The sequence below is a fragment of the Mus pahari genome, chromosome 20, assembly GCF_900095145.1.
Source record: "Mus pahari chromosome 20, PAHARI_EIJ_v1.1, whole genome shotgun sequence".
NCBI lineage: Eukaryota > Metazoa > Chordata > Mammalia > Rodentia > Muridae > Mus > Mus pahari.
In genome coordinates this window covers 36,147,514-36,164,111 of record NC_034609.1, presented here as the reverse complement: position 1 = coordinate 36,164,111, position 16,598 = coordinate 36,147,514, and the positions used below count along the sequence as shown (strand labels likewise).

Here is a 16,598-nt window from a genome sequence, read left to right as displayed (position 1 = left end):
ACTCTTCTCCTTGTTCTGTTTCTACCTTATTTTCTTTCACTATGAGAATACACATATGTGTATATACACATACATATATACACATATGTATATAACTGTACAATGTGTATATGTATATATGTATAGACGTGTATATGTGTATATATGAATATACATATATGAATAGATATTCATTTCTCACCATTGGCTATCTCTTCCACTGAAATATACTCATTAGAAGGCAGAGACCCTTTTGCTCATAGTAAGTGCTTCATTAAATTCTCTCTAATTACTGATGATATTTTACTAGTTTGTCCCCCACTGAGCTCTAATTCAGTGTAACCTTTTTAATTATAATTTGTCTCTCATTGGAGTCTGCCTGCAAGCAAAGGGTCTTTAGTGGTAAACTTGCAAAAAGAAATACAATGAGTTGTTTGATAGGACTGTTGTAAATTGGAAGATTAATATTTTCTGTTGTGTACACTGTTTGGTTGAACGTGAAAGGTATTGGCTCCTGAGAGTGGTCCATTTGGTGGTTGATAGGGGCAGTAACAAAAGCAGCCCCTTAGGTGGCATTTTGACAGTCAGGTATCATTATATTGCATTATGTCACTATACCCTCAGTCATCTGCAAGAATGAAGATCTTTATTCATTGCAAATTGAACAAATGAGACAGCTCTCTCTCTCAGGCAGAGATCTCTCTCTTCTCCTTTTTCCCACTGCCTTTGACCTAAACGCAATCCAGATTTCCATTGCTTAAACTTCCCAGTGGCACAGCCACTCTAAGTCTGAACACATATGGAGATGTCAAAGTCCCAACTAATTGCCTCCATAAAGATGAAATCGCTTCGATCCTTATTCAAATTATTGCATATGATTGATGGCAAAAGACCCAAGCCTGTTCAAAGCAGTTTTCTGATGTCATATGATACTTCATTACCACCACCTGAAATCAAATTAAGGCCAGAATTCCTATCAGGTACAATATATAGTGATGCTATCTCTCGGAAGTTGAAATTCCTCCCTAGGAGGAAAGGTCATCTACAGGCAAACTGCAACATATTTCACTGAAAAATTCTAGGACAATTTCAGCCTTCTCAATTTCTAAGAATAGTAAGGCTATTTCCAAGCCACTGACAGATTTTAAATTGCAGTTACCTTTTTTGTTGTGACCATCTCTCATTTTTTTTTTTTTTTTAGAATTCAAGAGATATCTATGTCCATTTTCTGACGGAGCTTCTAGTATGGCATTAAGAGAAAAGTTATATATTTCTTCCAAGTGTACTTTATGGTTTCTCCACTCTTAAATAAGTCAGCTGAGTGGCCACAAGTCTGTGAGTAGGATATCTATCAGGGTGCTTTCATTGTGGAAGCTATTCATTAAACGTGTTTTCAGGGAAAGAATAAATAATGAAAATAATGAGGACATAAATTTATTAGAAGACCTAAATATGTCTTTGTCAAATATGTCACTAGCAAGCTCATTTCTTTCAGTGAAAGGACGCTAATAAGATTGTTAGGCAGCTGAAGGTATGAGGGGGCGGGGCAGCTGATGAATTTTGTTCTAAATATAGCCATTAGAAATGCCTGGATTGTAATTTCCGATAATTTATCATTTATCCTCCCTCATCATGTCTCCGGGTCTTTGTTTACATTAAAATGTCTGAGCAGGGATCAGATAAGCAATAACCCTTGAACTTCATGGTCTACAACTTCTGCAAAAGTAATTAGCAAAGATGCAAAAGAAAATGAAGCCCATGGAGAGGGATTCCAGTCTGGCATCCTGCAAACTCTGAGTCAGTGGACACTGTAAAGTAAGGGATCAGAAGAGAGCAGATAATAAAATGAACAAGGCAGAAGAGAAGCCGTTGACACTGAGCCCTGAGGTATGTCTTCTTGTTTGTTTGTTTGTTTGTTTGTTCGTTTTGTTTTGTTTTTTCTTTTCTACCATTGGCCTGGGTTTGATACAACACGTACAAGTTGGGAAGGAACATCACTGGTTGGCATTACAGGGGCTCCTTATTTCTGAGGACAGAGGCTAAAGTATCCCAGATCACACTAAAAGCCCCAATGGAATACACAAAACATAACATGTTATGCAACCTCTACATTTTAAGAAGTTAGGTGTGCAGAGTGAGGACATAGTTGCAGAGAAATTCGCATCTCTTAACTCGATTGATTTCAGGATATAAGTCATTCCCAGAATCTCAGCCACATTACCCTAATCTAGGGTAGCGATAATACCTACTATTACATGGATTGGTTATTAGGAAGGAATGGGGAACTTGGCACAGACCTGGGGTTTCAATAAATAATATTTTGACTCTGCTTTTAGGTATTTGTCAAGTTGGGATTGTTTTACTATGGCTCATCGCTAGACCTGCAGCATGTCTGTGGTGTTTTAAGAGAGCGACTTACCAACAAAGAGTTGACTATTGAGCTGTAACAGGACGTGGCCGTCCGTGGGAGCCGCTTGTATCTTCGGAGGTAGCTCATCCACCTGAAGGGATGCCTCTTTCATGTTCCTTTCCACTCGCACGTGATGCCACTGGTTGTCATTGAAGTGAGTGGGTGAATGCACAGAGAGTTCGAAAGGCCCGTTCCCCACGTCAAATGAAAAGGTCACTGTTGTGGGTGCTGGAAATATCAGATAGGAGGGTTTTCTAGGTGAGTCCTCAATACACTTAAGATAATGCCACACAGCAATCATTAGACACAGGCTTATATAAAAGAAAGCAATGACATCCAAACAGACATGACACTCTTGAGATGGAATGAGGGGGTAAGGTGCATCTTTGGGGTAAAAATAAAAGACTTTTAAAGGATCCTCTTCTGAATTAATCTTTCACATTGACAAAGATTCAACTGTTCAGAGAGAGTACAGAACTAGCATCTGTAATTGATTATACAAAATAATCGCTTCATTGATTCAAAGTTTATATAATTTAACAGCATGAGACATGCATTGGATATTACGCTATTAATAGCAGCCTATGAATATATCAAAATAATAAGTGGTTCATTAAGTAATTTTGTAATTAATATTAGTCATTAACTGAAAATTTGTCTTCAATTTTAATTACTTCAACTTAAAACTTTTTCTGCTGCTAATGAATTTATCAATATTTTTACTGAATTATCCCTTGTTAAATATTAAATTATTTGCTTGGAAAGTAGGGGTTTTTTTTTCATACTAGTGATATGAGCTCCTAAAAGTTAACTGAAGAATTCAGGACTAGCTGACTGTGTCCCAGGACCTTTCTGGAAAGGATACTTACAGCGTAATTCTATTCGTATGAAGTCGGTGATTCCCAGGTTCTCTAAAAACACCCCAGATAGGGCTGTGGTCTTGAAAAAGAAGGACACATCTGCACTGAGCTCGCCATGGAATGTGGGGAAGTGGAGGTAGGAAGCCTCGGTATTAAAGGAAGCTGCGTTCCAAAACGGCCCTGTTTAGACAAGGACAGGAAAGAACAGACTCAAGGACAAAACAAGGACATACAAGGAGTTTTGTAACCGCAACTGTGTTTTCTCCATTTAGCATCATGCCTGTTTAAAAATGTTGCTCTCTTAGGGTCTGTCATCCATCCAATATAAATCTCTTTCCTTGTTAACAGACACGCAGGCATAGAACAAGAGATCTTATGGAGATGAAAACCTGAATTCTTTCCAACATACAACAGGAAAGCTTCCTTCATAAATGGCCAAAATACAAGGAAAAAAAACAAAATACCTGCAGACAAAAATGCTATACTCAGCTAAAGTAATATCTGAAGAATCTGCTAAGCCTTGATTAATTGCTTAATATTTTTGTATCTCGAAAATGTAAACACCTAGTTGTTATGACTCAAAAACTCCCTACAGCAGCTCCTTGCGAAGCACACTTGCCATAAAATTACATTCTCCACGATCCCTATTATTGGGCCTTGCCAACTTCACACTGAAATTGGCATTCTAAATCTGCTCCCGTGTAATTAAAGACCAAAATACACATTGTCTATGTAGCACAGTTGTACTTATGAAAATGCATTTTTTTTTTCGTTCAATAGCCATTCTTTGTTTCGCTTATAACTGGGAAGTAGGTGAAAGCTTTCTCTAAATGTTTACAAATATTCAATACTCAAGAAGAGATGAAAAAAATGGAGCTTGGAATATCTATTCAGAGATCTGGGGAAAAAAAAAAAACCAAACATGTAGGAGCTGGAGAGATGGCTCAGCAGTTAAGACTCTGTATGTGTCTTACGAAAGACCCAAATTTGATTCCTACCACCCACAGCAGGCAGCTCTCAACCCTCATGACTCCACCTCCAGGACATCCAACTCATTCTTCTGATCTCCACAGTTACCTCAACCCAGGTACTAAACCTACCCTGCCCCCTCAGCACACATTCAGAGAAATGAAGCACATGTGAGCACGCATGTGTGTGTGTGTGTGTGTGTGTGTGTGTGTGTATTTTTAAAGTCTAAATACAGTGTTTCCACCTTGACTAGTATTGGTGGATAGTTGCAACTTTTCTTTGGAAAAAAGAAATATTTGAGAGTATGAAGAGTATTTCCATATATATATATATATATATATATATATATATATATGGAAAATGAAATACAAATTCACAGGCAGGGCTGTCAGGATGAAATCCAGCTGAATCTATTGAGTTGATGTGGAGAATTATCAGAGAAATGAGCTATGAGCCTCAGCTGCCACCGGCAAGTTCCTAGCACATCAACTAGGACGAGGGGCATCCTTAGTGTGAAGTCAGTCCACCCACTCTCTCAACAAGGAATAAAATTCTATCTAAATTACCTTCCTGTAAGTAAGACACATTGGTCTTCCAGAGCCAGTAGCAGCTGTTTTAAAGAAAGAGTTCATTATGGTAGCATACAGCAGAGAGCCAGCTACTTCAAAATCACAAACTTGACCTGTTTCTACATGTCCCTTAGATTTTTGCCTTCTTTTCTGATAACCCTGCAAAGAACACTGTATAGGTCTATCGTTTGTTTGTGTTCTTTCTGTTATTTTTTCTTAATGGACCTGACTCAAAAGTCAAATTTCTGCTACATTTGGTCAATTTAAAACTGAATTTATTTAGTTGTAAAAAGCATATTCCCCGAGATCACACCTCCTCACATGCAGCCAAGTGAATTTACATATTATCTGAGTTCTGCCAAGGCTATGTCTTACATACTTTAAATAGTTACTTCTATACTAGACCCTTAGATCATATTTCAGTCTATGAAAGGAGGCACAAAAAAAAAAATTCAAAATGTCAACGAAGAGGTAATAGCACATCTGTGCTCTTTAAATTCCTTACCTGATCTTTTATAAGAAGCATCATGCCTTTCTCTTAAAATGCTAGATATAAAATCAAAGTATGTGACTTTAAAATATGGGATACTGCTAAATATGATCTTATATGCTTAGAAAGGGAGTGATCAGGACCAAGGTTTAAGTTATGTAATATTATTTTATTAATATATTAATACATTATAAAATCAACATTTATAATACAACATGCTACATGATGTATTATAACTAACTCAGTAAAGCCTCATATGGGAGAATTCAGGGAATGGTTGAATCTGAAGGACAATCTTTGAATTGCTTCTCTCTGCACAATAAATGCTCTCAGGTTAGTGAAAACAGTTTAGGAAGCTAAAACACTCAATACTGTGTTTTCTTTAGTTAGCAAACCCCATTTTACAAATTCACAATAGGTAGAGACGGAGGTAAGAACAATTCACGAGATTAAGAAACTGATGCTAACTCAAGACAATTATAAAGAAAACCAAGGCCAGCGTTTACACTGATGGGCTAGTGTGTAATGGCACACGATGTCTCAGCACCTTATCTCCAGTGCGTCCAAGAGGATTTGGGCAGTCTCAGAGAAAAGAGGCTCTGGGAAAGGAGCAAGGAAGAGGCAGAGATCTGTAGTAACAACAGGAAACTGTCCTCAAAAAGATTCTATAAGGAAGAGGACTGGAGAGTCCCTAATCTGCCCAGGAGCAGTTCTGAAGTATTGCATGATTTGTTGCTAGGCAAAAAAGATGCTTTAAAAAAAACATCACCTCAATGATAGCATAGGAAAGGCTAAGCTGAAGGGGTGGCTCACAGAGTAAAGCAGCTGTCACATAAGCACAAGGACCTGAGCTAGATCCCTAGCACCCACATAAACCCAGGTGTGCCAGGATGCTTCTATAATCCCAGGGCTATGGGAGTCGGGGGAGCTTCATGTTCAGTGGGAGATGTCCTCTTTTCACAATGTCTGATGAGAGTGTCTGTGGTAGACACCTGATGTCAACCTCTGGCCTCTATGTGCATGTGCGCAAATGTACATTCACATGTGCACACAAAGGAATACGTCAAGATGTATTGTAATGCATTGTTTAGTGATGATGAACCACATAATAAGTGACATATCTAATTTAACAGATACGAATCAGTCAAGAAAAATGAAGTTCCCGTGGAAACTTTGCCTTTTAGATTTCTAAATTATACAATGTATATATGTATATAAATGTATATGCATTTATTATATAGCAGGATGAAGATTTATTCCTACTTATATAAAATAGGAACATATATAAGTATCTGATTTCATGTGCAAATATTTTTACAAAGAGCCTTAAGGAATTAGAATTTAGCACTATTTAATACTATATGTACTTTTAAAAAGTTTCTAAGAATTTAGTTCTCTTGTAAGTAGAATGGCTTTTTAAAAAGGGATCCTATAAAAAGCAGTAGTATTTTCTTCTGGTTGAACATAGAAAGAAATCAAAGGAGAGTGATGAGAATCTCTTCCTAAAAGTAAATTTCACATATATAATATTAAAATATTGATGTAAAGAATATTTTAGCAGTCAATGCACCTTCTAAATATTTATGGGCCATTAAAATGAGCTAGAAAATAGAAATTTCTTAACAGAAATAAAACACCATGATTAATTACACGTTGCTTCATTGGAACACAAAAACCTATGTATTGGTTTAATAATTCACTGGTTCCTCTTTTAGCACTTCTGTTATTGTTTTCAACAATTTATGAACCTCCATAGAAATCCATATGTGTAATAATGAGGGTGATGCCAATGAAGTCTGGCTGAGGAGGATCACAGCGTGTGGATTATAGATCAGGAGAAAAGAGGGCAAAGCTATTCATGGGTGTTTGCATACAGTAAAATACCCCTGCTGTCTCCTCCAACACATTCAATAGAATTGGCATGATTTTTACCTCTTACAAGAGCGGAGCAGAGACTGTCTTTGTAATCAAAGGATTTTAAAAATAATCTGCAGAATGTTTCTTATTATTCTTACATTAATTTTGTAAAAAAGTGGATATTAGTAACAAAGGAAAGATTTCACACACACATATATTAAATATATATATTTAATATATATATATATATATATATATATATATATATATTAACGTTTCAAGACAATCTTATTTTACACGAGGTTGGAAGAAGAGAATTTGTGTATGTGTACATTTATATTTCTGTGTGCATGGCCAAAAGCATGCATACATATGCAAACAGTCTAAGGTCAACTGCAGCTGTCATTCTTTAGGATCTGTGCACTTCGTTTTGGGGACAGGGTCTCTCACTGGGAGGAAGATTCCCGAGGCTCATAGCCCAGCTACTCTAGCCAAATCTGTGAGTGCCCAAACTCTGTAAGAGATAGTCGGGTCAGCAAACCCCTGTATCTGTCTCCACAGGGCTTTCTAGTAGGTGCTTGAATTGAATTAAACATGCCCATACCTCTACAGCAAGCATTTTCTGAATGAGCTATCTTCCCAGATCAATTTTGATGCAAGCATGCACCTACTATCATTCTAGGTACAAAAGGTACATGTATAAAATTGTAAACAAAGTGAGCCAAGTTGATTTAACTTTGGTGTTGCTTATTCATACTTCATCCCTGTGAATGTCAGAATGACATTGGGAAGTATGTAAGGTTGTGGTAGATGCCAAAAAAGAGATCTTTAAGTTGAACTATCAAACAGCATGCTAATATACAAAGAAAGATGGATCTCAAATGCAAAATACATCTGGTCTATCCAACACTGATTCCTTGCATTAACATATATAGCTATGGAATAAACTCTGAAACCAGTTACCTATTTGAGAAGAAGAAAATTCATCAATACATCATTTGTAACCTACCTTAGATGTTTAAGTAACATGAAATAGAGTTGTTTTGGTGGAAGTAAGATAAATAAGTGCAAATTGAAGAGATTTCTGTTGAGCACATGTCAATTGAACTTCCTTTATTCACACATTTAATGTCAAAAATAATTAGGCACTCAGAATACTGTCTGAGAATATTATTAAAATATTTTAACACTCTCATGGACCATAAATGAAAAAGCTTGTACCATCTCTCTGTATTTGCAAACATACATACTTTATATTAGACCTGTCAGTGATTTTAATTATAATACATTGGCCCTTCAAATACATTTATATTCAGACATACCAGATTCTATTTTCTATGCCCAGAGGAAACTTCTCTATATTAATTAATTTGATGAGGTATTTCACTGACTATACTCACCAAAAATAAGAGTTAGTAAATTATTCATATTTATTACCTAATGACTCCAGCACATATGACTCAATTATAGATTATAGTCTTTGTTTGAGTATATATATACACTTTCTTTAACATACACCCTATGTAAACACATGTTGGAAATAGCACAATGCCAAATGAGAACACTACATGCTAATTTTGCAAGCACCACTAACGGCTAATGCTTTTCATGAACTCCATGTTCTTAGAAAGTAATTTTGGACCTGCTCTGTTTCCAAGCATATAACATCCCATTTTTCAAACTTGAACTTCTATAAAAAATAAAAAGCCCAAGAGACATTCTCCAATCACCGACTTCACCTCTTCGTCTCCCTGTTATCACTATCTATACTCTACATCCTTTGTGTAGAATCCCAAACTGTTCCTATTCTAAAGACATCTGTGATTGGTCTCTTCCTTCAGTACAACTGTGCTATTAATTCTACCATCTTCCAAACTCAGTTCTATGGTATTACTTTTCTCCCCGCCTATTACTAATTTCCCTATTGTTTCACATCCACTGTTTGATGAGCCTATTCTTGGCTCTAAGCTCCCACGCTTAGCTCAACTAACTCTCCTAAACAAGCCATTGTCAATGTCAATGATGATCTCTACATTGTTCAATTCAGTTGTCACAATTCTTGCCTTGTGTAAGCTATCAACATTTAATGTAGTTGATTGGGCTTCCTCCCTGGAAACATTACTTCTGCTTGGAGCCCAGGACACCCACACTTTTCTACCTTTTGCATTAATGCTATAAAATTCTCCATCTTCCTCCCTTCCTCCTCCTCACCAACTCCACTTATTATGAATACTACACTGGAGAATCCTATGACTCTGCCCATATACATCTTCCCCCACAATAACTCCAGTTTATCTATTGTGTGGCTGTAAATATATCTATTATATATGAATATATGTTTGAAGCCTGGAACTTTTAACGTGACAACATCACATCTCTATTTCAATGACTGATGACATCTCGGCTTTTAGATATCTAATAATGAAGCTCCTTGCAATGATTCCAACTTCTTGACCTTGGAAGTAGTGTTTCCCATTTCAATCAAAGCCAGCTCTATGCTTCTAACTATCATGTCAAACACATCTCTGTCATATTCTTCATATTTCCTCTTGAAAATGACATCAATTCATCAGCAACTTCATTAACCCTCCCTTTACACAATGCCCACAGTCACATCTCTCACCTCACATCTCTCACATCTCTCTGTGCTCCAAGTCACTATGATGTTTCAGCACAGTTAATAATATGGCATCACCCACATCTTGCTTTGGTCCTACCCTGCTGAATCTCACCAAAACATAAGTCATCATGTTCTTTTACTCAGAACTCTCTAGTGTTCTCCAAGCTCACTGAAACTGAAAATAAAGATTTTCAAACGCTATCTAACATGATTACCAGTTTCCTATGTGACTACCATTCACAACTTGCTCATGGTGCCCCACTTTGTTACATGAAAACACACATTTATACATTTCTATCAGCTATATCCCTACATCTGTATCATGGCTCTGATTTCCTCTTGTTTTGAGACTCATTCAAACATATATTCAATCCTTGTTTCCTTATTGTCTTCAGTCTTGACCTTATTTGAATGTTGCCTTCTTGATGATCCTTTAACAATCATCTAATTTAAAACATCCTTTCTTCTGTATTAATTGTACTGATTTTTCATGACAGCACTTGTTAGCATCTATCATAACATATATCTTACTGGATTATTGTCTTCTCTTTCTAAGAGAATGTAAAAGCCAAGCACATGTGTAAGAATGTTCTCTCTCTCTCTCTCTCTCTCTCTCTCTCTCTCTCTCTCTCTCTCTCTCTCTCTGTGTGTGTGTGTGTGTGTGTGTGTGCAAGTAGTCTACCAATCAGTATGTATTGTATAAAATGTACTTTCAATTGTTATAAGAGCAATTAGAAAGCTTAGAATAATTCCTATATGTTTAAACTTTATGTGTTCTGAGGAAACCACTCAACTTTTTTATTGAACAGGAAAGAATGAGAGAAATAAGGAAGGATGGGGAGAAGAAAAGGGAGGGTTAGATGATACAATGACAACATCAAGAAACAAGAAAAATTCCAACAAGATTAATAATGAACATTGAAATAAAATTTCAGAGGGTGGGGGATTATCAGACATAGAAAATTATATTATCTTATGTGTTGAAATGGAATTGATCCCTACTTCTTTGGCAGCTCATAGGTAGACTGCCAACTGGAAGGAAGTGTCTCAAGTGGAAGGGAAATAAAGCAAGTCACTAGTCAATATCTTTTTCCTAATCTGAGCACCTAACTTCTGCAAAGTTATTTATTGTATCCATGAACATTTGGTTATGTAATGTATCACCGACAGCTGTGCTTTCTCAGGCCACTAGAGCAGTCAATACAGACAAGATGAATTTAAGAGATGCAAATGTTTCTTAGAACAAGAAACTCTCAACCATCTTTCCTAACTTGATGGATTTTATGGGTAATAATCCTCCCCCTCTAAAACTTCAACACAACTCGGTAGAAATACATTTAATAATAATGATTTAAAAAAAAAAAAAAGACTCAAGGTCCAAAAAGTAACGAAGAACAGAAATTTAGAGCATTTGCAAAAACTCTTCAAAACACAGAATAAGTAAGCCTTCTAGGTTATTGTATCTGTTTCACAGAAAAAAAAAGCAAATGTATAACACTTGGATGCATTTTTATTAAATAATGACCTTTAAATATAGTTTTTCCTTCAAGCGATCACATAAAAAGGTCAAGTCTTCTTTAAAGTGGAAAATTTTGTTTGACCTCATATTTCTCCAAAGTCTTCAATGCAGGAAAATTAAAAAATACTACCCACCAATTTCTGAGCAGGAAAGGAAAATGTGTCCAGCCTAGAGGGTATTTTGTTACATTTTAAGTGTTGAGGCAACAGACAATGCCTTTCAGAACCCTCTTCTGTAGCCAGCCTGAATGTCAGAATGAACAGCTATGGAAAACAAGATGGCGGAATTCTTCAGTGCAAACCAAGTTTGAAAATGTCAAGAAACCTGGCAGAGGTCAAAAACATGACTCTAAAATGTTACAGTGGTTCCCACAGTAATGAGCCCAGCAGGATGTGCTGGAATTTATTAATTTCTCGGTTACATTTTTTTAGACAAGATCAAGCAAAATCAAAACCTGTGTCTACAAAACAACTTAAAAATGACTATAGGACCCTACTCATACTGTTAAAAAGTACAATGGGGCTATTTCAAATGTTTATCAAACAATGAAATGATAAAGGGATAAAAAGTGCATTTACCTGTTCCTATAGTGAAATGATATCTGTCCATAGAAATAAGATATCAAATATTGGGAAAACACCTAGTCACAAAACCATACACAGTTTGTGTTTTAATATATATTAAATAGACTAAGCAAGTGTGTAGAGTTGCTACATACAACTCAGGCGAGAATGAAAAGAAAGTGGATACAGGTTTAATCTGCAGATGATACAGAGTTCAATCACGAGCGGTGGAGACAGGTGTTCCTCTAAAATGAATAAGCACATGGAGCATGGCTACATTGTGCATGTTTATAAAGGACAGGAGGGGACTGTAGGGCATGTGAGTCACATTTCAGTAAAGTTGTTGCCAAGAAAACAAGAGTGTTTTAAGGCTAAATTGGCTGTTTGCTACAAATCCTAAGGTGACAATTATTCCCAAGCATGTGCAGACTCGGGAAAGACAGCACTCATACATCCTAGAGGGAAAAATAAAAGAAAACAACAGACACTTGACAACAAAATTCAAGCAGAAATAAATCAAAATAAGAAGCATTCAAGAACAGAGAGGCTTTAATGATAGGTCTGAGATGATGCTTAAGCATAAGCAACGCTACAAAGAATGGCAGAGCTAGCAAAACCTGGGTGGTAATGATTTTTGTTTTCTAAACAAAAAAGCAAAGAAATTCGGGCCATCCACCATTCTTTTTCACCAAGAAGTAGAAAATGTTTCTGTTTTATAAATGAATAACACTTCTCGAAGAGTACACACATTAAGGCTGTGGTTGCCTGCACAAAACTATGCCAGTCATGGTTCCATCAAGGAGGTGGAGGGACACATGAGTCCTACCACTAGCCAAGGAGCTATGGACAGCTGGTGGCTGGTGGCTACGAGGGCATGAGAGTCAGTTTTCGTTCAGGGGTGTGGTTCCTGACTGGTCCTCACACTCCAGGGAATGGCCACACACCCAAGAGAATAAGAAGCACAAATAGGAAGTGATCCATTAGATGAGTAAAGACTTGAAGTTAGGTGTGTAGTGAATGGGAATAAATACAAACAGGTTGTATGAAATTCTCAAAGGACTGATAAAGAAGGAGTTTCTCCACCATTCAGTATTCCTGAGTTGAGAATTCTTTATTTAGCTCTGTACCCCATTTTTAATAGGGGTTATTTGGTTCTCTGGAGTCTAACTTCTTGAGTTCTTTGTATGTATTGGATATTAGCCCTCTATCAGATTTAGGATTGGTAAAGATCTTTTCCCAATCTGTTGGTTGCCTTTTTGTCTTACTGACAGTGTCCTTTGCCTCATAGAAGCTGTGCAATTTTATGAGGTCCCATTTGTTAATTCTTGATCTTACAGCGCAAGCCATTGTTATTCTTTTCAGGAACTTTTTCCCCTGTGCCCATANCTTNGAGGCTTTTCCCCACNTTCTCCTCTATAAGTTTCAGTGTCTCTGGTTTTATGTGGAGGTCCTTGATCCACTTAGACTTGAGCTTTGTACAAGGAGATGATCAATTTGTATTCTTCTACATGTTAACTGCCAGTTGAGTCAGCACCATTTGTTGAAAATGCTGTCTTTTTTCCACTGGATGGTTTTAGCTCCTTTGTCAAAGATCAAGTGACCATAGGTGTGTGGGTTCATTTCTGGGTCTTCAATTCTATTCCATTGATCTACCTGACTGTCATTGTACCAGTGCCATGCAGGTTTTATCACAATTGCTCTGTAGTACAGCTTGAGGTCAGGCATGGTGATTCAGCCAGAGGTTNGTTTATTGTTGAGAATAGTTTGTGCTATCCTAGGTTTTTTGTCATTCCATGTGAATTTGAAAATTGTCCTTTCTGACTCTGTGAAGAATTGAGTTACAATTTTGATGGGGATTGCATTGAATCTGTAGATTGCTTTTAGCAAGATAGCCATTTTTGTTATATTAATCCTGCCAAGCCATGAGATCTTTCCATCTTCTGAGATCTTCTTCGATTACTTTCTTCAAAGACCTTAAGTTCTTATCATACAGATCTTTCACTTGCTTAGTTAGAGTCACAGCAAGGTATTTTATATTATTTGTGACTATTGGGAAGCGTGTTGTTTCCCTAATTGCTTTCTCAGCCTTTATCCTTTGTGTAGAGAAAGGCCACTGATTTGCTTGAGTTAATTGAATATCCAGCTTCGTCACTGAAGTTGTTTATCAGGTTTAGGAGTTCTCTGGTGGAATTTTGGGGGATGAATGGCTGAGAAGCACCTAAAAAATGTTCAACATCTTTAGTCATCAGGGAAATGCAAATCAAACCAACCCTGAGATTCTACCTCACACCAGTCAGAATGGCTAAGATCAAAAACTCAGGTGACAAGCAGATGCTGGAAAGGATATGGAGGAAGAGGAACACTCCTCCATTGCTAGTGGGATTGCAAGCTGATACAACCACTCTGGAAATCAGTTTGGCCGTTCCTCAGAAAATTGGACATAGTGCTACTGGAGGATCAAACAATACCACTCCTGGGCATATACCCCCCCAAAAGATGCTCCAACATGCAATAATGACATATGCTCCAATATGGACATAGCAGACTTATTCATAATAGCCAGAAGCTGGAAAGAACCCAGATGTCCCTCATCACAGGAACGAATACAGAAAATGTGGTACATTTACACAATGGAGTACTATGCAGCTATTAAAAACAATGTATTTATGAAATTCTTAGGCAAATGGATGGATCTGGAGGATGTCATCCTGAGTGAGGTAACCCAATCACAAAAGAGCACACATGGTGGTAATGCACTCACTGAGAAGTGGAGGTCAAGAGAAGTGGAGGTCAAGATACAATTAGCAAAACACATGAAACTCAAGAAGAAGGAAGACCAAAGTGTGGATACTTTGGTCCTTCTTAGAAGGGGGAACAAAATACCCATGGAAGGAGTTACAGAGACAGTGTGTGAAGCAGAGACTGAAGAAATGAACATCTTCACATTGTTCATTTGTGAACTGTCACACCTGGGGATCCATCCCGTAAACAACCACCAAACCCAGACACTATTGTGGATGCCAACAAGAGCTTGCTGACAGGAGTCTGATATAGCTGTGTCCTGAAAAGCTCTGCCAGTGCCTGACAGATACAGAAGTGGGTGCTCACAGCCATCCATTAGATGGAGCATAGGATCCCCAATGAAGGAGCTAGAGAAAGTTACCAGGGAACTGAAGGGGTTTGCAGCCCCATAGGAGGAACAATATGAACTAACCAGTATCTCCAGAGCTCCCTGGGACTAAAGCACCAACCAAAGAAAACACAGGCGGGACTCATGGTTCTAGCTACATTATGTAGCCAAGGATGGCCTAGTCGGTCATCAATGGAAGGAGAGGCTCTTGGTCCTGTGAAGGTTCTATGCCCCAGTATAGGGGAATGCCAGGGCAAGGAAGCAGGAGTCAGTGGGTTGGTGAGCAGGGGCCAGGAGGAAGGGATAAGGGATTTTTGGAGGGGAAACTAGGAAAGGGGTTAACATTTGAAATGTAAATAAAGAAAATATCTAATAAAAAAGAGCTTAAATATGAATAAATTCATAGTAAATATATTCAGGACTAAAATAAATTCATATTTGCACCTGGAAGCATTTTGACAGCCACAGCTCAGGCACCTCACAAGCCAATGCCTTAGGTAGAACCAGATGTGCTTTGTGCTGTGAGCAACTTTAAAAATCAGTGACTGTCATTCCTATGTCATCTAAACTACTTTTGTGGAATGCACACATCTGCTTATCTTTCAATTGTTTCTTACCAATAATTCTCAAACCATGTACAGATTTCTTCAGATGTGTGTGATGGATCGCTTTCTTTCCTCTACAAACTGCTATTTATTGATTATCTTTCATGCCATAGTCAACTACTTGGTACCAGGAACACAAAAATAAATGAGCAATGGACCCCGTTCTTTAAGTAATCAAACAGAATCAAAGGCTGTCTGACAAATAAGTCATAGTAATATATTCAATATTTGTCTCAACAGAGGGCAGAAGGTCTGTGTCCTCAAGAGATCTGGGAGAAAAGAATCATCAAGAATATTCCAAAAGCTGTTGCCTGAAAGTAGGATGTGTTCTAGCTGGGCTGCCTTGTCTAGCCTCAGCTGGAGAGAAAGTACCTAGCCTCCCAGAGACTTGATGTGCCAGAGAGGGAGAATACCCAGTGGGGACCCAACCCCCTCAAAGGAGAAGGGAAAGGGAAGATGGGGGAAGGACTGTAGGAGGGGCAGACCAGGAAGAAAGCAGTGAGAAGGATGTAAAGTAAATAAGTAAAAAATAAAAATAAAATAAAACATTCTTTAAAAGAAAGGTTTTAATCGGAGTGTTTAGAGAGTTTAGTCAGCAGCGGTCCGGAGGAATCTCCACACTGCAGGTCCTTGGGATCACGGGAGGAAATTTGGCCTACAGGTAGGGCTCTGACCCCAGGACTCAGAAGGAAGATCAGAGCTCCAGACTCCTGGACACCTGCCTTGCAAGAGGAGAGCTTGCCTGCAGAGAGTGCTCTGACCACAGGGACACAGGGGAAAGTTGGATTCACAGGAGTGCTGACAGAGGCTAACAGAATCACAGGAGGAACAAACTCCAGCCAGAGACAGCTTGAACATTAACATCAGAGATTTCCAGATGGNGAAAGGCAAACGTAAGAATCTTACTAACAGAAACCAAGAACACTGGGCACCATCAGAACCCAGAATGCCCACCACAGTGAGTCCTGGATGCCCCAAACACCACAGTGAGTCCTGGATGCCCCAAACACACACGAAAAGCAAGATG

The 16,598-nt window shown here is 37.9% G+C and overlaps 1 protein-coding gene across 1 annotated transcript in view; it reads right to left on the bottom strand.

Annotated features, from left to right (window-relative positions):
- Cntnap4 (contactin associated protein like 4) overlaps positions 1-16,598 on the bottom strand; it is a 294,082-nt gene that overhangs the window by 36,413 nt on the left and 241,071 nt on the right. Inside the window, exons 16-17 of the mRNA XM_021220063.1 lie at positions 3,259-3,429; positions 2,399-2,617 (exon numbers count right to left, since the gene is read on the bottom strand). Coding sequence (XP_021075722.1) covers positions 2,399-2,617; positions 3,259-3,429 — 390 coding nt within the window. The remainder of the gene's footprint in view (positions 1-2,398; positions 2,618-3,258; positions 3,430-16,598) is intronic.